The sequence below is a fragment of the Pinus tabuliformis genome, chromosome 2_2 (genome assembly GCF_031772625.1).
Source record: "Pinus tabuliformis cultivar Carrire ecotype Pingquan chromosome 2_2, CPIR1, whole genome shotgun sequence".
NCBI classification, from domain to species: Eukaryota; Viridiplantae; Streptophyta; class Pinopsida; order Pinales; family Pinaceae; genus Pinus; species Pinus tabuliformis.
Window position 1 is genome coordinate 566,418,966 of NC_142300.1, and position 25,537 is coordinate 566,444,502.

The 25,537-nt window shown below is 42.2% G+C and overlaps 1 protein-coding gene across 1 annotated transcript in view; it reads left to right on the plus strand.

Moving 5' to 3' along the window:
* LOC149193925 (uncharacterized) overlaps positions 1-20,700 on the plus strand; it is a 32,890-nt gene extending 12,190 nt beyond the window's left edge. The window contains exon 3 of the mRNA XM_089407481.1: positions 20,507-20,700. Within this exon, the coding sequence (XP_089263607.1) occupies positions 20,507-20,700 (194 nt within the window). The remainder of the gene's footprint in view (positions 1-20,506) is intronic.
* Positions 20,701-25,537: the final 4,837 nt, after the last annotated feature.

Below are 25,537 nucleotides of genomic sequence, written 5' to 3' on the forward strand. Positions count from 1 at the left end.
TAAAACACCATAAGAGTACAGCGGGTTAATTGACAATGACCATTTATAAAAAAGAAACATATGAAACCTTTCAACTTTCAAAGCTTCGACTCTTTCTACGGCTTAAGACTCACCAAACGGAAGAAACGACTGCTCGACTTTACCGCAGCGTCAACAACATGACGCTGAACGCTGAATCTTCGCGGCTCTTCCTCTAAGACCTGCTGCGTTACCACACGGGTCTACAAATACAATTTGCAGGGTGAGTTACAATTTCCAACAATACATACTTAGAACACTTCCAACTCTAGCTAGTTCTGATGGTGGAGAAGCTATTTGATCATTCATCAGGTATGAATCTAGCTGAAATATTAAGAGCATTGTTTTCTCAAATACAATGTAAATTGCGATCATGGTTAAAATCAACAAATTTAAAATTTGTATAGGTAAACAAGTTTAGGAGGGAATACACACTCGCACAATATTCAAATCTGAAGCTAGTCGAAGTGATGTGATAGAATCAAAGGCATTGTATGTACACGGCATCCGACATCCCTCAAAATAGATTCGAGAGTTTTAACTCAACAAAACCAAAAGCACTAGGTCTATAAGAGTAGCACAAACAATCGGAAATTTGAATTCACGAATCAAGTTTGAGAGGTTAAGTTAAATGTAATGGGATTGTCAATAGGACAAGAAGAGGAATGTGATTAACCCGCAGCCAAAAATCAGACTAGATAAGCAATTGATAAGGATAACAACAAATTAGAAGATAGACTTTACAATCTATGTTTGATAATATAGTTATGTCTACTAAGTTAAGTTCAGCGAATGTACCATGGTTTTGAATCAACTACATAATCTACTTTTTTATTTTTAATTTAGGATAATGGGTAACTGGTGAGAGTTATCCTGAATAGGCCCAGGATCAAATCCAATTGGCTGCCACTATAAACCTAGGCTAGGTGCAACAACCTACAAGCCGCACACAATAGCAATTAACTTATGTCTCAACAAGAGCCGATACGTTCGCTTGGGGGTCGCCTACTCTTCTAGCCAAGACACAACAGGCCATATACTCAATGAGATTTGAACCTCCATCTCGTGGGCTTCACCCAGCGAAACTTACCATTAAACCCCATATCACTGTATTAAAAGGTGAGCGGGCTTGGCCCAGGAAATGAGTAACACCTGCGACTAGTCAATGCCCTCGTTCAGGTTTGAGCACAAGACCTGACCGTCTTTACGAGTCTGACTTTACCAACCAGCGGCCTCCGCCGACCCTAGCTTCCTTGATAGTTATAGTAATAGTAGATTATGTAGAATCATCTACATAATATACTATTACTATAACTATCAAAGAAGCTAGGGTAAGATCAAATCCTCACTTATTGATGAGTGCTTGAGCTACTAAAGAAAAAAGAGATCATTCAAATCCAAGCCAACAAGTACACTACTTTGCTAGCATAGCTAGACATAACACAATCCTCGCATGAAATTCTAAAATTTTGAACTTACCTTTTTTCCATTCATTTATTTAGTTTTCTACAATGAAAATGTTAGAAGACAAACAAAATGATCATGACGAATGTCTTCTCTTTAAATTTTAGTACTTTGAAGAATCATAATGGAATAAACATTTCTGTTATTGATAATTGAATATAAATATGTCCATCGTCTTCTTTATTGGCTATCAATTTTAGAGCAATTTGTTACTATGCATATGGTTATAAATTTTAGAGCAATTCGCTCTATCCATATGCAGCTAGAAAATGATCGGTTGGTATTTCATTTAAGGTAACAAATTGGAAACCAAACTCAACTATATATTAAATATTGATCTTATGAATGATGTACATAGTGTACATATAAATACATACAAGAAACTGTTGATTCAGTTTTCGGGTCTTTTTGGACTCTAATAACCATTGGTCATAACACAAACTAATTCGGAGGATTAGTTTTCTAACATTCCCTTTTAATCGAAGGGATGTATCAAAGTCTAAGAATGAGAGCTCAAAATGCAAAAATGCGTCTCAGCCAAGTGATGAATGTCTCTTAGAAATGGTTTTTAAGGATGAACACAAACCAAGGATGGTGGTTTTAAAAAAAAAATCACAAATGATACCTACGTTTGGAACCTTATTAGAATTTCTCAGACTAATAAAAAACTCCAACTCTGGAAGCATCAATGTAGCTCCTCGAACAATTTCGAATCTGGAAGTACTCGTTCACAAAAAACTCATTCAGCAAAAACTAAAGTCTCTCTCGCTACAACTCTAGCTCTAATTAGTACAGGTTGTGGATCAGCCTCACTTGTGGATCTCTGACTCAGGCTCGCTTGACAAATCATTGAACTTGTAGTAGACCATCTCAACTCAATTCCATCAATTCCCCCCTTGTCTAATATAGGGTGAGAAGATGAATTACTTTTCACCACTGCAAGGATGGTCAATACTCTCGAACATATTGTGTGGTATTGTTAGCTCTGCTATAGTTTGTAGCATTTGATGGGCAAAAAGCAGGTTTGGCAGTGCTGCTTGTACTTTCAAGAGGTTCGTAGCAGTGGATTTGTTCTTCCCCTTCATTCTCCTTATTTTCCCTCATTACCCCTTAATCCCTGTTTTCTTCTTAAACCCTGTGTAAACTCATATTTACTCAAACTTCAATTGCACCCTTATGGCTTCCTTTTCCTTTGTTTCCTGCTTGATCACTTCACAACCCCGTTTACCCTTTTTCCCTTTAGTCCCCAGGCATTTTTGTGTTTAACGTTAAAAACCCCGATAGCCCTTTATAAATCATATTAACCTATGTTTTTTGTTATAACACCGCGCATATAATATAATTCATAACCCTTAGTTTTAATAGAGCCCGGCCCCGCAGCTTTACATGTCACATCACCCTTCACATCAACCAACATGTGCGTTAACTGTGCCTTTCCTGTCGGCTGTCCGATCACGCTCCCCGTATGATCCAACGATATTCGCTAACTCCGCTCTGCAGACCTACACGCTCGTTAGTTTTTGGGGAAAGTGGTTTCCCCGCCATCGCATCTGCCACGCGTCTTCATATTATTGCATCGCTGCCCGCAGTACGATTACCACCCTAGCACCATAAGCAGTGCGATAAAACCGCTTTCCTCTTTCTTGTACGATTCCCGGTAGTTAATGCACGTGCTCTTTTAGCTCCCGATCACTGTCCGATCTCCCCGAGCAGGATTCGACGGCCCTCATTTCATCTCCTTTGTCATGTCCCGATAGCTCCTCCTGCGCAATCTCCGCCGTTGCTTTTATCATCCGATGGCTGAGATCTGTTCCACTGTTTAGTCTGCCCCTGTTTCTTTCATCGCCTTCTCGCCATCAGATCCAGTGTTTCATCTCGGCTCCTGTTCATTTTCAAAGTGTTTTTCAGTGTATTCTTCAGTGTTTTTGGGGCCTGTTCTGTGCACCCAAAGGAAAAAGCAAGCCATCAGCTCCCTGTACTCTGCGCGTTAAATTCTTAGCTACTTGCCTTAAAACACAACACAGTCAAGGACAAGAAGGATGGCTTTAAGCAGATCAAAATATAAATCAGTTATGGAGCATTGTACACATTATATCCCATATGCTCCGAAAGGACACCAAAATATCAGAGAATGTCAAATTTGTTCATTAAAATATTCAGATTGTAGCAGAAGACCCATTTCTAGCTGTAAATGTGGTTGGTGATCCATTAAGACACCTCCACGCATAGCCTAGCAGAGATATTTTGTAAACAGACTCTATATATATCCAGAAAAACGATGTGATGAGGGTTGGATGAATGTAATTCTTGTGAAAATTTCAACTTCTGGAGACTGTAACTATTATGAGGCCTGCAACTTCTGGTCTTCATTTCCAACTAATACAAGCTTCTTTTGCTGTCAATTGCTCATTTTTCACTTCTTCTATGTTCCAGGCTATGCTTGTATGCATTTGTTCATGTGATGCTGATGTTTAGCATCAAAGGGGCTGTCATCCCACCTTTGTGTTAAAATCTAGTTAGTTTCATTGAAATTGCATGCAGGTTTATGTTGTTTTAATGCCAAAGAGATGTAATCTTGTCTGTGCATTAGAAGATAGATTTGCAGACCTATTTACTGGTTACAGCTAGCCATCACAGGGTCCTGTGCATCTGTTGGTGTGATCAGTGTTCTCCATCATCACATTGTCTCTAAAACTATGAGTAATTGGTGGTTAAAAGCCTTGTAGTCTGGGGGTGTTCACCCATGTCTGGGGTTAAGCATAGTAGGAATGGTTATCTGGCTTGAACATGCATCATTTGTTTCATTCATCCACCAATTTATCCAACTTTTTGTTGAGTTTGTAATGTTCCCGAGCATCACTGATATACAACCTAGGTGAGTTTCTTGGGGTGATAACATTAATTGGCGCCATTGTCGGGGAGAGGAGAATCGAAGCTCAGCTTCCCTGGGAGAACGACACAGCTTCAAGCGTTGATGACAGATAAGGTTTGAACACAGTTTATGGTTGTAATCATCTGTCTGGCGACTCCATTGGTGGAAGACCATCATTTGGCGACTCCACATTGAAGTTCTGGCTTAGTTTATGAGACAAACTCGAAGAAATCCTCAGAAGTTTCCAGCTGAACCAGTGCCTAAACCTGATAGGACTGTTAAATCGAAGAAAGCTTCACAAAAAGGGGCATCAGGATTAGGTAAGCCTAAGAAATCTAATTCATCTCTGAAAGATAAGGTTATTGCTGAAGATTTACAGTTTGAAGATTTAGAACACAACACTATTAATAAGGAAAAATCTTCAGAGATTGGTTCAGCCCCTTGTATAGTTAGTTCCCCTTTGAATCTCAGTCCAAATAAAGCTTCCATTTCAGTCCAAAACATCCCTTTATCTCTGCCATCCATCACATTACCCCCTATTAATCAATCTGCTAGTATTCTTCCCAATATTTCAATCATTGCAGGACAGCAAGCACATACGAGGATAGAAAGAATTGTGGCTGCCAGATATGGACCGTTGGTATTGCCTGTCCCTTTAAATCCTATGCCTGTGGGAGAATATCAAAAATATATGCCTAAATTCATCAGCACAGAGGGAGTAACAGCAGAAGAACACCTAGAAGCTTTTTACAGTTATGCTGATAATTTAGACATAAATGAAAATGATGTGTGGATGAGAGTTTTTGTCCAGAGCCTTGATGGAGAGGCTAGGAAGTGGTTTAGAGAGTTACCCCAGAGATCTATAATAGATATTGAAGCATTAGATGATTCATTTTTGAAGCAATGGGGAGATAAAAAGGACTTGCTGTATTACCATACAGAGTTTGGTAATCTGAAGAGGGAGAATGGTGAATCAATACCTGACTTTAATAAAAGATTCAATAGAATGTATAGTAAGAAACCAGCTGAGGCAAAGTCAACTCCCACCTCTGCCAAACTCACTTATGCCAATGCTTTTGACTCTGATTTCTGCCTTTTATTGAGAGAAAGGAGATGTGCTACGTTGGCAAACATGCAAGATGCAACCCTAGAAGTAGAATCCAATATTATGGCTGCAAAGAAGTTAAAAGGTCAAGCTGACAGGAGAAGACAGAGAAATCAGGCTTCTACTTCTTCTGCATCATCTTCAGAGCCTAAATTAGACAAAATGACCAAGATGATAGAATCATTGGCTACTGAAATTTCTAAGCTTAAGGTTGAGAAAAATTCAGGGAAAACAAGGCAGCAGAACACATTTGCTCCAAGAAATCAAAATCCATTCAGAAGAGCAAATGAGTAGTTACAGATTATGCAAAGGGGTAAAGAAACAAAGGATGAACAAAAAGTTAAAGCTCCCTTTCAGAATGTAGTCATGGAGGAGGAACAATTTGAAGAAGACAAGGATGAAATTCACTGCATGGAAGATAAAGGCAGTGCTACATTTTTGACATTGGCTGAGTATGAAGAGTCTTTACTGCAAGAACAAAACAGTAAGAAGTGGGACAGAGGAGCTGTTCTATAATCTGGTGAACAAAAACAGAGATATAATCTGAGGTCCAATGCAAAGAATGCCAAGGAAAATCTTGCACAAAGAGCCACTGTCCAAACAGAACCACAGAATAGCAGGCAGAGAAGACTAGCAACTGATCCAGTCATCCTCAAAGCTCCAGTGCAAGAGGTAAAAATTTCTGATAAATCACCTTCTTCTTTCAGCTTTGAGTCAGAAGTTTAGAAATTGAAAATATATGTGCCTATGGTTGAGTTGGTGAAGAGTGAAGTATTTTGGAAGCTTATCCTTGAAGCCCTTGAGCTAGAAACCAAACAAGCCTCCACAGACTCTGTTAATTTGCAAGATGACAAACCTGACATTGTGCTCAGCCCTATGGTTGAACCTGCTGATAATAATTCTCCATATTTTTATGTCTCATTGACCATTCATGACAAAATCCTCCATAATTTCCTGCTAGACATAGGGGCCAGCCACAATCTAATGCCTAAAGCTGTCATGGAAGAGTTGGGCCTTGATATCACCAGACCCTATCATGATTTATTTTCTTTTGATTCAAGGAAGGTCAAATGTCTTGGATTGATTAAAGACCTGGCCATTACCTTAACTCAGATGCCCATGAAGAGTATGATGATGGATATTGTGGTAGCAGATGTCCCTCCCATGTTTGGCATGTTGTTGTCTAGAGGGTGGATTAAGAGACTAGGTGGGACATTACAGAATGATTTATGTTATGCTACTGTCCCGATGTTTGGAGGGGAAAGCAGAAGATTATACAGAGAAGCACAGTTGGCCTATATTATCAGTGATGAGAAGAATCCTACAAATCATCCCATTTATGCAGTGGACACTGATTTTGGAGCATGTATTCTCCAAATTGAAGAATCTCAGAAGCCCAAAATGCAGATCAGGAAACCAATTGTTCAGGCCGAGCAAGAGCAAGGTGGTGAGGTTTGGGAGATGTTCTTTGATGGCGCATGTTCTAAGGAGACTGCAGGAGCAGGGGTGGTGCTAGTATCTCCACAACAAGAAAGCATTCAACTGTCTTTTAAGCTGGTATTTCAAGTGACAAATAACATAGCAGAATACGAAGCTTTGCTGTTAGGCCTTAATACAGCAAAAGGCAGAGGAATCAAGAATCTGAAGGTGTTTTGAGATGCTGATCTGATAATTCAGTGAATAAATAAAACATTTCAGGCAAAGCACCCAAGGCTGAAAGCGTACAGAGATGAGGTATGGAGAGTCAGAGATTTTTTTGATTTTTTCTATATTTCACACATTCCTAGAGCCCAAAATCAGCTTGCTGATTCCCTTGCTGTTTCTGCTAGTTTATTTATACCTACTATGCCTCCCAAACTAGTTTATGAAGTCCAAGTGAAATATAGACCTTCCTTTCCTGACAATGTCCACCAATGGAAAGTTTTTGAAGATGATGATGAGATAAATAGGTTCCTTCAAGACATTGATGAATTATCTTAGATGCAAATTGACCAAGAAAATGATGCTTGTTAGCACTCCAGGAAACTCTCCTAGGTTGCAGCTCGGAGATGCCTGGTAACATATAATCTTCAATATTGTTCTATGAACTATTGGAATGAAAGATGGTTTCGATCAAACCAAATAACCATTTCAACTCTGTTTTTACTCAAGACATGCATGAACACCCTCAGCTTTACAAGGCTTTAGACCACTAATGCTCAATAGTTTGTAGATTAGGTGAATATGGAGAATACTGAACACACCAGCAGATGCACAAGACCATGTGATGGCTAGCTGCAACCAGTAAAACTGTCTGCAAATCTATTTCCTAAGGCACAGACAGGATGACAGCTCTCTGGCACTAAATAAACAGAAACCTGCATAACACATTCAATGATACATATCAGACTTCAACACAGAGGTGGGCTAACAGCCCCTCTAATGCTAAATATCAAGAGCACATGAACAAATGCATAATAGGCATAGCATAGAACAGAGTAGAAATGGAAATTGAACATATAATAGTAAAAGAAGCTTATATTGCTAGAATGAAGATGAGAAGTTTGAGTAGCAAAGTCTCAATAGTCTCCAGAAGTTGAACCTTGTTACATGTAGTTTTCTACCTTTTATAGGCCCTTTACAACGCTCCTGAGCTTTCTGGAAGGCTCGAAGTCTTAGGCTTGTCTGATCTGTCCCTTAACAGTTTGATTCCCTCAATAGGCAGGCATGGCTCAGAGGTTTTCCTCTTCTGGCAGAGGAATGACCATATTCAGATATTTTGGGCAGCCTGCGGTGATGCCTAGGAGCTCTCTCGTGCTTAAAGATGCCCCATCATGTTTGTTAGGATGACTACTACGCTAGCAGGACTGTTAATGCTCCATGATTTCATTTGATTTGGGTTGAGGCGTGTAGTGGCCCTTCTCCTTCCCTTTCCAGGCTCTATTTTCCGGCCGCCGTCTTTCTGCTGAATCCTTCTTCTGGTATGTAACATGACTGCAAGTCTCCTCTAAGGATGACTTGCCGCCTGAACCAGTAATGGAGTGGCTATCGTGCCTATGAAATCCTTGTACCAGTCCCTTTCAAATGATAGTCGTGAATGTTTTTCTGTTGTTGTGGCTGTTCGGGTCATAAACAACGAAAACGCTACAGTGCTGCTGAATCCCGCCCATCGCTGTCCTTTTTGGACTTCAAAGGTCCATAAACATGACCAATTCCTTTATCGGGTCTACCCTTCACGTCGCTGTCGCATGTCGCACTGCCCCAAGATTCCTTCGTATTTTGTTTATACAATGAAAATGCACCGAAAACCATTGAAAACGGCTTTAGCGCAGACTTGAAATTACATGTAATAGGGTGTTATATAACCGCCGGGTCCGGTTATCGCGTCCCAAATACGTATGTGCCCTCTGGCCCTTGGTGAAGCACCACATGCAATCCGCTGATTTGCGATCCTGTGATGCAAAGTGGGCCCTCCGATAGCAATCCTTCATCGCTGATCGCAAATCGCAGTCACACTTGATCCACGTTTACCCTGCTAGCTTACCTCTGCCGATGCGATATTGCGATGCGATCTGATCGCAATCGCATATTGCTATATGTAAAGGCCCTGCTCCCTGGCCTTCCCGATCTGCGATCTGTTGATTAGATCTGGGCCATTTATTGGCGAGATTGAACGGTTGTCGTGCATCCATTGTTTAAGCCTATGCCTGTGGGTTTTTTTGTGGTTTTAGAGTGTTTTAGGTCTCCCGATAGTGCATTTCCGCCCTTCCAAGGGCTCTCCTCTTGCGATGGTTTTGACTTTGAATGATCCCCAAGAGGATTTTGAAGAATTTTGGGGCATACTTGGATCCTTTTTGATCCCTTTGTCGCAGAGCTAACACTGGCTCCTTCTAGGGATGAAAGCCTCCCTGTGAGGTTTCAAGAATCACAGATCAATGCCTTTCCTGTGAAAACAAAATTAAATCTTTGCCCTAGTGTTCCATTCGGCATGAAGTCTATTTTGCAAAAGAGAGAGAGAAAAAATAAAAACTGGAAAAACATATTTACAATGACAAGGCTTTAAAGCCTTAAACTAAAAAAGGTTTTAAGAATCGCCCATTTACTGGGCCATAAAAAACTGCTTCTCCTCCCATGCTCTTCAGCATGAAGGTATTGTTCCCTTGGATTTGAGAAATGATAAAAGGCCCTGTCCAGAAAACATCAAACTTCCCATGATTGCCTTTCCTTTCTTTTAGTGCATCCCACTTCATAACCAAGTCTCCAACCTGAAAATTATCTGTTTTTGTCCTTTTGTCAAAAGCTTCTTTGATCTTTTTCTGATGTACTGCAGCGTTTTCAACTAGTTGTTCTCTGATTTGATGTACCTCTGCCAAATCAGTGATCCTTTTTTCCATGTCTTCTTCCTCATTTTGTTCTTGTTGCAGGAACTTTGCCACAGGGAGAGTCCACTGAATTGGGAACATGGCCTCAGTGCCATATACCAGCCTGAATGGAGAATTCCCTGTGGATTTCTTAACGGTCACTTTGTCGGCCCTGTTAGCACTCAGGTTGTTCCCTTTGACTCCCAAGGGAATACGGCTGAGGTAACCACTAACCAATCTTTGGGTCACAGGTTCTAGCCTACCTGTAACCAGAGAGGGCTCTCTCTTTGTGATTTAACTTTGTTTGTATAATATTTTAGGCTAGTTATGATGCTCAAGGTTTTGTTTTGAATTTTGCTGGATGATGATTTCAGTCAGAACAGATATATGTTTACAGGGTGATCTAGGCCATTGGGCATGGAGTCAATGATGTTTAATTACTTGATATGTCTGCGTTGATACAACAGTGATGCTACAGAGCCAGATAAGTGTCTAAGGAACAATTCTTTAAATCTGTAATTGGGTGTGATGTAATCAGGGCATGAAAGGAAACTAAGGATCTTTCAGTAAGCTGATATGGAGAACAATGGGAATATTACTTAGGAGCACTGAAGAATTCCTATATAACATTCATATTTATAGAATTGATATAAACATGAGCAACTAAGAATTCATGTTCATGATTAATTCTGAAAAAAACATTTTCAACAACAGAGATTGAATACAGGGTGTAATCAAACATATCATGTACTATTCTTTTTCTCTATTATTAGATTGGTGAAACATGCATACGATTCAAACAAACATAAGAAGATAATACATAGATTGAGAAAACTTATTGTTCCATTAGACAGCACAAGAATTCTGCAACAACACGCAAAGCATCATTGAGACATCAAGCATTCGAGAAATATTGAGCTTTTCCAGCCTTTTGTATTAGATCATCTGAAAAACATACAATATATTGCCTTAGAGTGAAAATCACCAACCCCAAATACGTTGCAAGGGGAGGTATATATACAAAATTTACATCAAAAAATATCTAGCTGGTGAGTTAATGGCTCATTAATATTGTGCCAACTCCTGGAGGATTGCAGCTGAGAAAATAAATGCTGTAGTAACTGCTCAGTGTATTAGCTGTTCAAAATGGTCAGAGAATGTTGACTTTGTGACCGATGGAGTCGGCTGAAGCCGTGCTGCCCAAAATTTGCGCATTTCCTATGTTTTGGCTTGCTGTCGCTGTCTTCATGCTGAGTCACCCTTTTTGGCTGCCTTGTATGCTGCCCAGATTCTGCTTTTTGCCTTTGGCTGAGTTGAAGCTGACTAGGACCGACCAACTGAGATTACTGAGGCAAAATTTGCAGCATTGCCTGCCACCAATCCTCTTTGGGCAGTTGGTGTCTTCGTATTTTTACCAAGGTTTCATCTGCCTCTGTATACCTGTAAAAATTTGGTGGAACCTCAAATAAGTGATTGATCTCATGTTCAATAAAAAAATATTTTCAAGCTTGTCATAGAGGCCCTGCCCTGTTGGAGGCCCTGTTTCCTCAGAGGTACTGGCGGATGCAGTGATTTGATTTTCAATAAAATTTGTCATCTTGGTAGCATATTGCTCACGAGGGAGCAGTCTTCCTGTGCTGGTTAGTAGGCTGGGCAATCCCTTTTCTTGCAGTGCTCCCATTTTGAGCTTGTATTCATCCACCTCAGCTTGCATTTCATAACATTTTCTTTCTACAGTTTGTACAAGATTTCTGAGGGTGAGCACTTTTTTAGCTGTAAGGACAGCATCTGTCCTGTTAATGATGTTCAGGGTTGCCAGTTCCTCCTTGGTCTGATTGTTGAGAAAATTTATCATTCTGTTGGCCTGTTCAGGCCTGTTCCCTAGTACTGTTCTGGCTTTTTGGCTCTCAATTTGTGCTTGGCCAATCAATTCCATTTGTTCATGCACTGTCTTGATTGACTTCCATTGTCTAGTAAGGGAGTGGTCAATCCGGGCCCACAAAATCCTCTTTATTTCTGCCAGAGTATTTTCAAGTTTGAGCTCTTTCTCTAAGGCCTTTATTTTGTCTTTGAGGGCCTTAATTTCTCTAGTCTGCTCTGCTACAGTCATCTTTGATTTGTCATATTTAGCCTCCAGTTCTGCCAATTTTTCCTTGGCCTGCTTGATCTCAGTTGCCTGAAGTTCCAGATCTTTGATAACCTTTGTCAATTCATCCATGTTTAAGCTGGACTCAGGAGCTGTTGTTGTTGCTGCTGCTTCTGTTGTTGCTGTAGTTGTTGCAGGGGTTACTGCTGCCTCTGTAGTGGTGGCAGTGGTTGAGGTATTTTGAGGAGGTTGGGAGGTTGATTCTCCCTGTTTGTCTTGCAGTGCCCCTTCTAGCTCCTTCTCCAGATCAATAACTCTTTGATTCAGCTGCATTATTAGATCGAGTTGATCTTCAGACTCCTTTTCCTTTTGCAATTCTGCTGTTTGAGGGTGCTCAGTGGGAAGCAGTTTTAGTCTTTTCCTCAATGCAGCAATATCATCTTCCTTCTTTTTCATGAGGGCCCTCACACCCTTTGGGTCCTTAGGATCATGTCCTAGGTCCACAATGATGTCCTCCAGTGTTTTAATCTTGTTGTCCTTGGTCGTGGAGGACATTCTCTCGAAATCTAGCTGAATGTTGGTGTTCTTCAGCGATTCTTTCAATTCATGGGCCATTGTGGCCCTGTCTACCAAGGTGGCATAAACCATTTCCCCCGTTTGCTTGTGCAGCTCTATCTGGTCCATGGGGTGAATGTCCTTTTCCATGACTTCCAGCTTTGTTTTTACAAAATTTGCAGCTAAGTGAAGCTGCGGGTTCTTGGGTTTGAAGTGGCTGAGGATTATCTTTTCCTCTTGTATATCATATACTGACATTAACCTCTCTTGCTTAGTTGGTGTTGCTTTGAGGAATTGCTTGTATACCTCCACTTTCAACAGCTCATTTTGTGCCTTTATCTATTTGAAGGAAGCCTTGGTGCTTGAAGGCTTCTTGCTCTGCTGAGTGGAGGAAGACACCTCCATGCCAAGCTGTAATCCTTGCTCTTGTTGAAAAGAGCTTGTAGCTGTTTGCTGACTGTCTCCTCCTTCTTTCCTTGGGCTCTCAAGGACTTCCTCGCTTATTTCTTCTATGACCGGGGAGTCAACCTTTTGCCTCTTGGCTTCAGGTAGCTGGGAGGATCCACTAACAGGTGTGGACTCTTCTCGATCCTGTTTCTTGCCCCTTTCCTCATGTGCAGGGGTCTGCAATGCAGGCACTGTTGGTGGTTCTGTTTGTGGTGGAGGGGTTTGCTCTTGTTGCTGCCCAATTGAGGAGGCAGGCTTTTCTTTTACTATCTCTTCTTCAGCACCCATTATTCCTTTGCCCTTATCTGTGCCTGATGCTGCTGTAGATGGCGCCTGGGTGGCTGGTGCAGTTGTAGTAGTTGAGGTTCCTTCTCCAATTGGATGCGGCTGCTTGAAAATTACCTGCTGCACAGAATCTAAGTCAAGAGTTTTTTCCAAATCCTTGACATTTCTTTGCATTATTTCTTCTTGAGTTAGTTCCTCAATTAATGTGTCTTGCAACCATTCTTGCTGATTGGCATACTGCTCAATTTGTGGAATTTTACAGTGCTCATAGCCTAGCAACCTGTACTTGACTCTTCTAGCACTGATGAAGCCTTCAGGGTCATAAGGGACCCACCAGAAGCTTCTTGATAGCTTGTATTTATCTTTGAGGATTTGCTCAGCCTCTTGCCATCCCTCTTTTTTTGTTCATGATAAAGGGTCCCAGGTGGTGTTTGAACATGAGGTGGGCTTTCTTCTTGGCACTATGAAAGTGGGTGAGGTCAGAATTAATAAGCTGCCTATAGTACTCCAGGGCGAACAGTCTCATTGGTACATATCTCGGGAGCCTATATGGATAGAGCTCGCAGCCATAAATTCTGATGAATGTATGATTTTGGTATAGGTACCAATCACCTATTTTATAATTCTTGGACAGCTGCAGAGTTTTCTGGATTTCAAATGACACTCTGGGAGGAGGGGATCTCATTAATAGGCAAGAGACCGGGTAGACAAATTGATCAATAAATTCACAATATGAATATGGTGAATCTTGGACTTGGTGGAAAACTGATGACCAGAAGATGACAAACCTTCTTTCTCCCCTAGAATCCAGCTTCTTGATAGGGCATTGAAAGGCCTCGGATTGATAATACATGAACAAGTGGTAGATATATGATGAATATTTGAATATACCCTCCCTGTCCACTTTGAAGAGTTGGTCATGTATTTTGTTGGCTATGAATTTAGCAAAGTTATATTTGTAAGCAGGAGGTTGGCCTGGGCTGTAAGCAGCTAATAACACCAGCACTGTCTCATCAACGTGTTCACTGGTTTTATAGCCCAACACATAGGAAATCATGTCAACCAGAAGTTGGCCTACATCAGTAAAATGGACATGCAAGAAAGGAGGTGGCCCTGTGGGCTGGCGGTCAGCTCTCATAAATGTCTTGGTGATCTTCTCAATGTCAGCAGTGGAAAGCTTGGCACCTGTATCCAGTAGATAGTTCATGGAGAAGGGAAACAGCAGCTGAGTTTGTTTGAAGTTGAAAATCTGGTTGATGGAGTCAACATTGATGTGGAAGAGTATGCTCCCAGATGGAGACTTGACAGCTCTGTGATTTGGATCATAATTCTCAGCACATAAGCGGATGATTTCTGGAAAAATGTTAACAGATGGGAGAAAGTAATGAGGCAGATTGGATTCCCATATCCCATATATGTCATTGTTGCTCAAATAGTTGTCCCTCAATTCCCGGAAGGTCTGTAAATGGTTCCTGTCACCCACAAGGTCTTGGATGAGGTAATCTCTGTCAGCAAGAGGCATGGCCTCAAGCTCTTTGTTAGGTGGATTCATGGGGGCAACACTAAGAGCTGTGGGTGCAGCCATTGTATAGCCTTTAGGTGTTGTCTTTGGAGTGCAGTTTCTGAATGTAACAGTGTGAATGTGATAGCTTGTAAATCTTTTTTAGAAGTTAGGTGGCAGACTGAATGCAGGTGATGCCAGATATATCTTCAAAGAGGAGTGAGTAGATTAAGCAGACTTGCCTCTGCTCTGCTCTGGTAAATTCACAAGGATTATGAACAGTGAGGATGAATTGCAGAGGGGGGGTAGGACTATAAGCTGGTGAAATGCAGTTCTTCAATTATATGCTTGGCAAAAGGGAACAATGCCGGGCAGTTGGAGGGTAAATTGCAAATTAAGGCCGAAAATGATTGTTCAACAGTGAATTTTGGACAAGGGGACAATGTGGATTATTTTGGGCCAGCATTTACTGAATGACAGTATTTAATTTAGGATTTACCAGGTATTTAGTGGAGAACTTTGCAGAGAAATGGCAAGAACACGGGCAAATAGGTAAATTTCGGCAAATACCTGGATAATTAGCGCCGAGAGCTGCCGGGTTGAGCAATGGATGGAGAATGTAGCTGAATTGGTAAGTAGCGGCGTCCCAAGCTTTGAATTCGTAGTGTGGAGGCAATTTTTAGAATAAACGAACAGAACGGATCCCTCTCTTTTCCAACGAAAATGACAAAAAACGGTTCAATTGCGCATTTATAACGACAAATTCGGCACATATGGGTTTTGGCGCTTTTCCGCCGATGACGTCATTGGCGGGGCCCGGGTACGGATGATGACGTGGGTGCTGAGTTGGAGGCCAGCGTGGCGGGACACGGTGGAGGGACGTGGGGGCTGCAAGATGGCGTGGAGGGCGACGTGGCGTGGTGGCGGGGGCCTTGGGCCTGACGTCATCATGACGCGGGAGTGACGCGATAGGGGAGGCGGATTGCGGGAGGGCGGTTTCCGGTTTCCCCACACCGCTATAGGGGAAAGGTGGTAATGGGGAGAGGGGCTCCGAACAACCCCGATGGCCACCACGCGTCCAGCGTACGGGAGCAAAACCACCCGCTCCCCGGACGCTAAACCACGGCAGGTCTAGGACTGAGATTGACCGCCCACCTTTGGATTGGGGGCAGGGGAAGATCAGCGGCTGGCGGGCGCCCCGACCCAGCGTGCAAGTTTGGGTGGGGACCCACCAAACAATTAAATAATATTTAAAAACTGTGGGTTTAGAACTTTGGGTTAGGAGGGTTTAATGGGTTTCGAAGCGCATAAGGGTTAATATGTCGGGGTTTAATCAAACATTTAACATTAGGTTTGAGCGCGGGGGGGGGGGGGGGGGGGGTTTCATAGGTTTTTTCGGGAAAATGGTAGGTGAGGGTTTAGTGTAGGCTATTAATCTAACCAGGGGTTAGAGTAATTCCAAAGTAAGGGTTGACTATAGTCCCTGATGGACTAATGTCTCCCATGAAAATGCTAATTAGCTATAATGCTAAAGGGGGGGATATTTATATATTTTTCTGGGTTTTTTGCATAGAATGCTATAATAGTAGGGGGAGGGGTAGCACTTAGGGATTTATATAGTAAAATTAGAAATTAATATGGATTGGGGATGTGAGAGAGGAATAGAGAGCTAAGTTTAATGAGTAAACTTAGCTTTAGAAGCAGATGGGAGTGAAGAATGATTTTACACAGGAAATGTGGCTTCTTTTCAGAGAGAGAAGTCACAACTTGACATGAAATTCACAAATGAGAAATGTAAGGAGGACTGTTTAGGCAGATCCTACAGTGCTCAAAGGTATGTTAGTAAGAAACTTCTGAAGGGGATGAGGGAAGTTAGTGATGGTTTGGTAGTTTGCCAAATAGGCCATTGCTCTTGCCTTTCTCCTACTGGTGAGATCATATGTGATTTTTCTCATGTCATATGCTTGGATCTTGTTTTCTGCAACCTTCTGTTAGCTACCTATACTAATAGGTTTCATATTTCATGATTGACTATGAAAGGACCAAATATGCTTTGCTTTGATGACTCAAAGATCACATATTCCCAAGAGAATCCAATCTGTGCTTATAGCTTGGTATGGACTTAAAATTTTGATGGATGGTCCAACAGTCTAATCTGGATCATTCCATGGTTTAAATTTGCAGTTGTAGAATAGAGAAAGAAGTTTGTCCAAACTGTTTAATCTTGGCAGACAAGTAGTTCAGGTAGAGAAGAAAAGGCTCCCAACAGCTTAATCTGGGACCTTGGAAGAAATAAGGGTAGAAGTGGATAGAAAAACAAAAGAAAAGCCAAAGAAAAGAAAAGGCAAGTAAGGGTCTGCAAGTCCAAGTGCACCCTCCAAGAAGAAATAAAAAATGCTAGGCAAGTAGCTGGGTAAGTAGTTGGGGTTGCAGAAAGGTTATCTTTACCATTGCAAATGTGTTAACTATGTTTACCAAAGCAAAGTCAATCAGTTGACAAGGTGTTCTTCTTCATCAAGTTGCAGCAGAAAGCATGACTAACTTCCCTTTTCCCTTTTTCATGTCATTTACTAACATTCCCTCATCACTTGAGATTCATGGAAGAATTATGGTTTCAGGTGGTTCTTAAACTTTTTTAGAAACCACATTTCTTGTCTAAAACTCTTTTCATTTTGATCTACTCCCTAAACTAAGTAAGTTTCAAATAAACTTAGTGTTTTCTCCCTCCATTCACTCCCCCCATCCATATTAACTCTAACTTTACTATATAAATCCCCTATATCACCTTTCCCCTACTAGTATTAACACCATGGTGTATAAACCCCAAATTTTGTATAAATATCCCTCCCCTTGGCATTGTAGCCATATGTTCTCTAAAAAAGGGATCAAATGACATCTGGTCATTTTGATAAGCCTAAGCCAAACCCTCTTTCCCCTTTTTTAAATCCATTTTCTCACTCTTGGCCCCCATTTACACATAAAACCTATAAAACCTTGTTTTTACCCTTACCCGCTCAAAATTGCTAAAAATACATCAAAACCCACTTGTTCCCCCCTTACCCAAAGTTCAAAGATCGGGCGCATAGTCACAAAAATTTCACGAAAACCCATAACTCCAATGTTCTCCGCTCATGCACATATGCCGAAAATAATCATTAAATAATCCCCGCCCCCCACCATATCCGTTGACTATTTCGTCCTCCCGACAGCCGTCCGATTAAAAGATTGAAGATCCAACGGCTCTATTCGCAGCGGAGTTGTTCCGACGTCCGCTGTTTACCCGCCTTATTCCCCAGTCACATCAGTTCCCCGATAGCCGTCCGATCAGACCCCCAGATCTGATGGCCATCGTTGCATCGGAGCGGATCTACCATCCGAAAGTTATCTTCCGATGGCCGTATTTTGGGTACGTCATACGGTAGCCATGCGTCTCCACCACCGTTCATCGGAGGTACGCCTGACACATACCTCCACCGTACCGTAAGCGGTGCGATATGAAACCGCTGACGGTTTCCAGTTTCCCTCATCCCACCTATATTACGTCAGCTCCCCGTCACCTCACGTCACTGCCACCGATGCCGTCACGTCAACCTTTGCGCTCAACCATTGGCTGATCTGTCATGCCACTTCATCATCCCCCTGGACCAATCAGAGCCTGCCACCTGGCCTGATGACGTCATGCTGACGTCATCCAACCCTGACCCCACCTATGACGTCATGCTGACGTCAGCAGAAAAGCGCGCCAGTATTACCAAAATTCCATATTTAGGCCAAAATTTCACGTTTTTTCTACTTTTGGTAAAAAGCTCTACTGTTATTTCTGCATGTGGCTCACGTCCAGACCAGCACCAGCTTGCTAAAGGGATTCCGAGACCGCCAGAGCCTCCAGCACTCGCGCATTCGCCATTCTTGCCGACGAATTCACCAGGTATTCTCGATAATTATCCCAGAAGTCTGTTTTATCCGTAATTCCGAGAGTAATCTGTGAACACACCTGAAAACTCGGCTTTCACCATTAAAGTACACTGTAACCAGCACTTATACCCAGCCAGTGCATCCATTGCACTCCTATAAGGCCACATTGGACAAATTGAACTGAAATTTGTAGATAGTTCGCGCAGTCGTGAACCAGCTACCTTCAGTAACCAAATTCACCACAGAAGACACTCTGCTCGGTCCTGCTACTGGTTTATTGGTTCAAAGCAGTATTTCAATTGCTGCAACCTTCCCATTCACTCTCTGTCCTCTACAATTCACATCTTTCATTGAAGAAAACCTGATTGTGTTGCTCTGCATAGCAACTCTACCCACAATCCTAGAAAAACCATGGACCCATCAGTCCCTCCTGTAGTACTAAATGTTCAGCCTCTGAATGCCCCTCAAAGGAACTTGAAATGGCAAGCCTTGGCAGATATGGATTACCAAATTACAGAAGAAATGATTATGGGCAGCAAATTCCACATTCATCTGTTGAATGAGTTGAAAACCAAGCATGAAAATGGGACAGATATATTGGGTATATGGGACTCTTTCCTCCCTATTTTCAAGCTCCCTCAGGTCAACCAGTTCCCTGAACTAATCCACCTGTGTGCTGAACATTATGATGCTTCTCAGAGGGCTGTTGTCGACCCATCTGGTTCAGTACTTTTCTATGTTACCCCTCAAGCTATCAGAGACATGCTTTGCTTCAACCCTCAGAAAAATCTGGTCCCTTTGTCCCTAGTGAACCTGATAAATCAAGGGGCCAAACTGACAGATGCTCAAATTATCAAACTCAATCAATTATACATTAACTCGGACATGGTGATGTACCCTCGAATTGGTCATGTATATCTCAATGGGCTGGGCAGAGACCTTGCAGACATGATTAGTCCCATCTTGGGATATAATTCAATTGAGCATATTGACATAGCTGTGCTGACAATGATGTTTATGTTTGCTCCTGGCAAGTCACCAATCTGCTATGACTATGCCACCTACATATCAGACAAGATTCATGAGCAATTGATAAATTTGGCGAGAGATAGGGTATTCAGATATACCTCCTACATCTATCATTTGATTTTGTACCATCAACATGACAGATTTCATTTTTCAATCAAAAGAATGGATGCCCAGGGAAATCCTAGATCAGTGGTCTATTGGTCCTCTGTCTTCCACTCTACACCTGATTCTCCATACACTTACTGTGAATTTATTGATCAGTTCATCCATCCAGCTATGACAATGCTAATGAGCTCGCCTCCTCCAAGACTCACTGATGACATGCAGAGAATTCTTCAGCTGTCTAAATCTTACAGCATTGGAGATTGGTACTTCTACCAACACCACACTGTCATCAGGATATATGGGTGTGATTTGCCTCCATTCAGATTACCTAAGTATGTGCCTATGAGGCTATTTTCCCTAGAGTATTTTAGGCAATTTGGCAGAGTTGATGTGCTTCACTTTTCAGGAAAAGGCAAAATGGCACAGTTGAAAGTGAAAAGCCAACTTGGCCATCTCATCTATAACGAGAGGGAGCAAGGATGGAGGGAAGCAGATAGAATGCTTGAGTTCCTTGGCCTCCAAACAAGTTTCCCATGGACACCCTATGACCCTAATCATTTTATAACAATGAGGAGGCTCAAATATAAGTTGTCTGCCTATGATCATCATAGTATCCCTCACATTGAAAAATATGCTAATCAAGACAAATGGAGGAGAGGGACCCTAGAAGAGCCTGTATCACAAGAAGAGCTAAATCTGAGGGCAGTAAGGAATCTAAGGAAGATGGCTGACCTTGAACTTTGTTCACAGGTGAGCTCACTTCCAAGCACACAAATTGGAGCAGCTGCATCCTCCTCAACTGCTGAACAGCAAACTACAAAAGCTGTTGAAAACATATCAGAGAAGGGAAAAGAAAAGGAAATGGAGATAGAGCCACAGCAGCTAGATAAAGAACAGCGGAAAGCAGAGCAGCAAGAGCAGCAACAACATCAACAACAGCAGGAAAGGCAGCATGAAGAAGGGCAACCTGACAGATAGCAGCCCTTGCAGCAGGAAAGAGTGGTGGATACCCCAACTTCCACTGAGCAACAGGCTCAAAACATAGTGCCTCCTAGGCCAGAAGTCACCACTGATGCCTCGGTCCTCCAAACTCCACAGAAGGAGGACTTAAGCAGAAAAAGGGATATAGAAACTCCTCTCACTTCATCTATCAACCAGGGAGAGAAGAGACAAAGATTAAATGACTTTTCTGAAGATGATGCAGCAATAAGACAAGCATTGGGCATGGGCCCACCCAGCAGAGAAGCTTCAGCAAGTTCCTTCCAACAGGAACAAGAGAGGACTATGGGAGGGGAGGTCAGCTCCTCCAGCCAACAAAAACAAGGACAAGTAAGCATCAAACAACAATTTATAGACATCAAAAGGAGGAATGATCCTATCAAGATACAGCTGTACAATCACCTGTTAAACATGGCTCCTACCAATCAGCAAAGACTTATGTCTGCCTTTGATGTAGGTGAAGGCAAAATGATCATGAGTCATTTTATGCCCACAGCACTGCATCCCCAATCTGCCTCAGATTACCTCAGGACCAACCTGGAGGTCATGGCCAAAGACATACACCCAATGGACAAAATTGAACTGCATAAACAGACTGGTGAGATGGTGTATGCCTCCTTGGCAGATGAAACATTAGAAAATTACAAACTAAAGAGCAGCCTTAATGCCACAGCCTCTCAACTGGAATTGGAGAAGGCATCATCCCAGGCAAAGGACAACAGAATAAGGTCCCTGGAAGACATAATCATTGAAATTGGGCATGATCCCAAAGATATCTCAGGGATACAAGAAATCTTGAAGTTGAGGGATGCTGACATGGCTGCCATGAGGAAGAAAATCAAACTCCCAGCCACCATGCACCCTCAGACAGATGAGGTAGCCCAACAAAGGCAGGAAAAGGACACCACAGATTTGTTGATCTCCATTTATAAACAACTTCTGCAGGCCCAAGAGAAATTAGGAGAGTCTGAGGCTGCACAAGCGGCCCTGCAAGCAGCATTTAAACAAAGAGAAGAGGGTCAGACCTCTCAGCCTCCTCCTCAGATCATCAATCTTGAGGAAACTGCTCCTATCACTGCTCCTCCTCCTCAACAAACAGAACAGACAGCAACATCTACTTCAGCTGCACCGACAACTACAGAGCAGGCCCAAAGCCTGGATATGCAAAAGCTGAAGAATGAAATCCAAATCCTGGAAGCTCAAATGACAGAGTTAAATGAGACCAGGGATAAGTTGGCCAAGGTAAATGACAGACATGATAAATCAAAGAGAGAAGTGGCAGAAAAGGGAAGGGAAATCAAAGCCCTTAAGGACAAGATCAAAGAGCTGGAAAATGAGCTCAAATTAGATAAAATTGTGTCTGAAATCAGAGCAATGATATGGTCCAATATTGGCCAATCTATTACCAATCAATGGCCATATATTGAGACAATCCATGAGCAGCTAGAGCTCATCCCAAAGGCACAAAAGGAGATCCAAAGATCAAGAGCTTCATTGAGCAATATGCCTGAAGTAGCCACTAGAATGATCAATGTACTTAATCATAAAACAAGTTCTCAGTTAGCCACCATGGGAATTACAAACCGGACTGATACTGTTCAACTTGTTGGATACCTATACTAATAGGTTTCATATTTCATGATTGGCCAAGGAAAGTCCAAATATGCTCTGCTTTGGTATTACAAAGATCCCATATTTCCTGGAGAACAAGAGGTGTCTAATCTGTTTCAAATATTGAAGACCTTTATTTAAATTTGGTGGATGATTCAACAGTTTAAGCTGGATCATGCCATGTTTCAATTTTGAGTTATAGAATAGAGAAAGAAGTCTGTCCAAACTGTTTAATCTTGGCAGACAAGTAGTTTAGGTAGAGAAGCAAAGGTTCCCAACAGCTTAATCTGGGACCTTGGAAGAGATAAGGGTAGAAGTAGATAGAAAAGAATAAAGAAAAAGCCAAAGAAAAGAAAAGGCAAGTGAGGGTTTGCAAGCCTAAATGCACCCTCCAATGGAGAAACAAAAAAAAATGCTAGGAAAATAGCTGGGTAAGCAGTTGTGGTTGCAGAAAAGGTATTTTCACCATTACACATATGTCAAGAGGTGTTTTGCCAAGGCAAAAATCTATCAATGGACAAAGTGGTTAAATCCATCAAATTACAGCAAGGAGCATAACTAACTTCCCTCTTCCCCTCTATTCCATTACTAACACTCCCTTTCTTTAGCTGAGATTTATGAAGAGAGATCATGGTTTTATGATGGTTCTTGTTCTTTTAGAAGCCACATTCCTTGTCTAAGATCTTTTCATGTTGATCTACTCTCAAAACTAAATCAATTTCAGATAAACTCAGTAAAATCCCCTTCATTTGCTCCCTGCATTCATATTAACCTCTAATTTTACTACATAGCTCCCTTATCTTACCCCTTCCCCTAATAATACTAACACTATGGTGTATAAAGCCCTAAATCTTATAAATACTCCCTCCCCTTGGCATTATAGCCATACGTTCTTCAAAAGGAACCAAAGTGACCTCTGGTCACCTTGGTGAACCTGTCCCACCCCACTCCCCCTTGCTACAAACCAACTCGCTCCTCAAACTACCCTTTGCATTGAATAAACCCTTATAAAACCTCTTATGCCTTTAAATCCTTTGCAAAAGTTACCAAAGTCAAAAACCCGCCTCTGGCGCATTTCCAAAGGTTAGCGCATTATTTGTTAAATGGAAAACATTCAAAAAACCAATGAAAAACCCATAAACCCAAAGTTTCCGCCGCGCATATAACCTAAGCAAGTTGCCGCTCCGCCCACCGTCGGATCAAGTCTCTGAGATCCGACGACCCACAGCGATATCGGAGCTGCCCCTGTAGCCGTCCTTTACCGCCCGAGAAGGTGACGTTGCGTCACGTCAGGGCCTCTCCACGCGTCAGACGTTAAGGACTCTCGGAGCCGGGTCTGACAGTTCTGAGACCGTACCTAAACCGCCCCGAGAGACCGTAGCGGCTAGCCCTAACCGTAACCGCTACGGTCCTAACCGCCAACTGTTTTCCGCCAACGCATCGCCACGTCACGTTCGCTTGTACTCGCCCCTGCTATTCGTCCACCTGGCCGCTGACATGGCTGCCACCTCATCGCCCCCTTGGACCAATAGTCTACCGCCACGTCACCCGATGACGTCAGCTGACGTCACCTCACCTTGACCCGCCAATGACGTCATGCTGACGTCATCACTAAAAAGCGCCAAAATGGTAAAAAGTCCATATTAACCCAAAAAAGCCGTGTTTTTCTCACTTTTCACTCCTGTCGCCACTGTTCTCTCTGCATGACCGTTTACGTTCAAATTTCCGCCAACCTGCTGAGTTAACCCGGGCGACCTCCTCAGCAGCAACCGTGCACGCCTGCGCAACCTCTGTTCGTCAATTAACAGGTATTTACCGTTGTTCTGCCCTCCATACGACTGTTATTGAAATTTAAGTTGCTCAGAAGGCTAAGGACACCTTACAAACTATATTTGCACCGCCCATTTCCCTCTGTACGTCCACAATTGTAACTGTGAAGTCTAAAAACACCAGCCAAGCCATAATACCTGTAATTTCACTCAAAAACAGCGTTCACTGCGTATTCCCGGCAAATTCCTTGTTGACCTCAAAACACCCGCTGAAAGAGGGCATAGTGACACCCACAGTAGCCTTGACTCCTAGTATAAGCAGTATTTCAATTGCTGCTGTATAAACTCCTCCTCTGATACTTAAATTTCAAGACTATTCTTACAAAAAGCACTTCTATTCTGTGCTGGTGCTTTTACAAGCCACTTTATTACAATTGTTGAACTTCAAAGAATCATGGAGACTCCTATTGCTCTAAATATCAAGCCCCTCAATGCTCCTCACCAGGAATTAGCATGGAAAGCTCTGGGAGACATGGATTACCAAATGCTGGACTGGTTCCCTATGGGAACCAAATATAATATCCAGATGATGAATGAGTTAAAAGCCCAGCACCTGAGTGGGGCAGACATCTTGGGAATTTGGGACTCAAATTTGCCCATCTACAACCTTCCCCAAGTAAATCCTATGCCAGAACTGATCTACAGCTGCCAGGAATGCTATGACCCAAACCAAAGAGCTGTCATCAGCCCCACAGGCTCAATCCTGTTCCAGATTACCCCAGAGAGTATAAATGGAATGCTGCACTTCCAAACTGCCAAGCAATTGACCCCCATCTTTATGCAGAATTTGATAAACAAAGGGACCAAGCTGTCAAATGACCAAATCATTAAAATCAATCAGTTGTTTGTAAGACCAGGCTCTGAATCAGTCAGAACCCCTCCTATTGGGTATCACTACTTGAATGATTTGGGCAGGATGTTAGTGGATTTAATCAGTTATGTCCTAGGATTCAGGGGGATGGAGGATGTGGATGATAGCCTAATGGCAATGCTGTCTATATTCTCTCCTGGTAAGCCCCCAGCTGTACATTATGACTATGCAACCTACATTGCAGATAAAATCCATGAGCAGTTTATGAACTTGAAGAGGGAAAGACTGTTCAGGTATACTTCATATATATACCATCTATTCTTGTTCGATCAGCCAGCCACCTTCTCTTTTCCTTTGAAGCAACTCAATGCCCAGGGAAATCCAAGATCAGTTGTGTTCTGGACTTCTGTTTTTCATCATACCTCTGTATCACCTTACACATACACTGAGTTTATTGACTTATTCATTTATCCAGTCATGACAGTATTGCATGGTACTCCTCCTCCTAGACTAACTGATGACATGAGAAGAATTCTCCATTTGAATAAGTCCTACAGCATTGGTA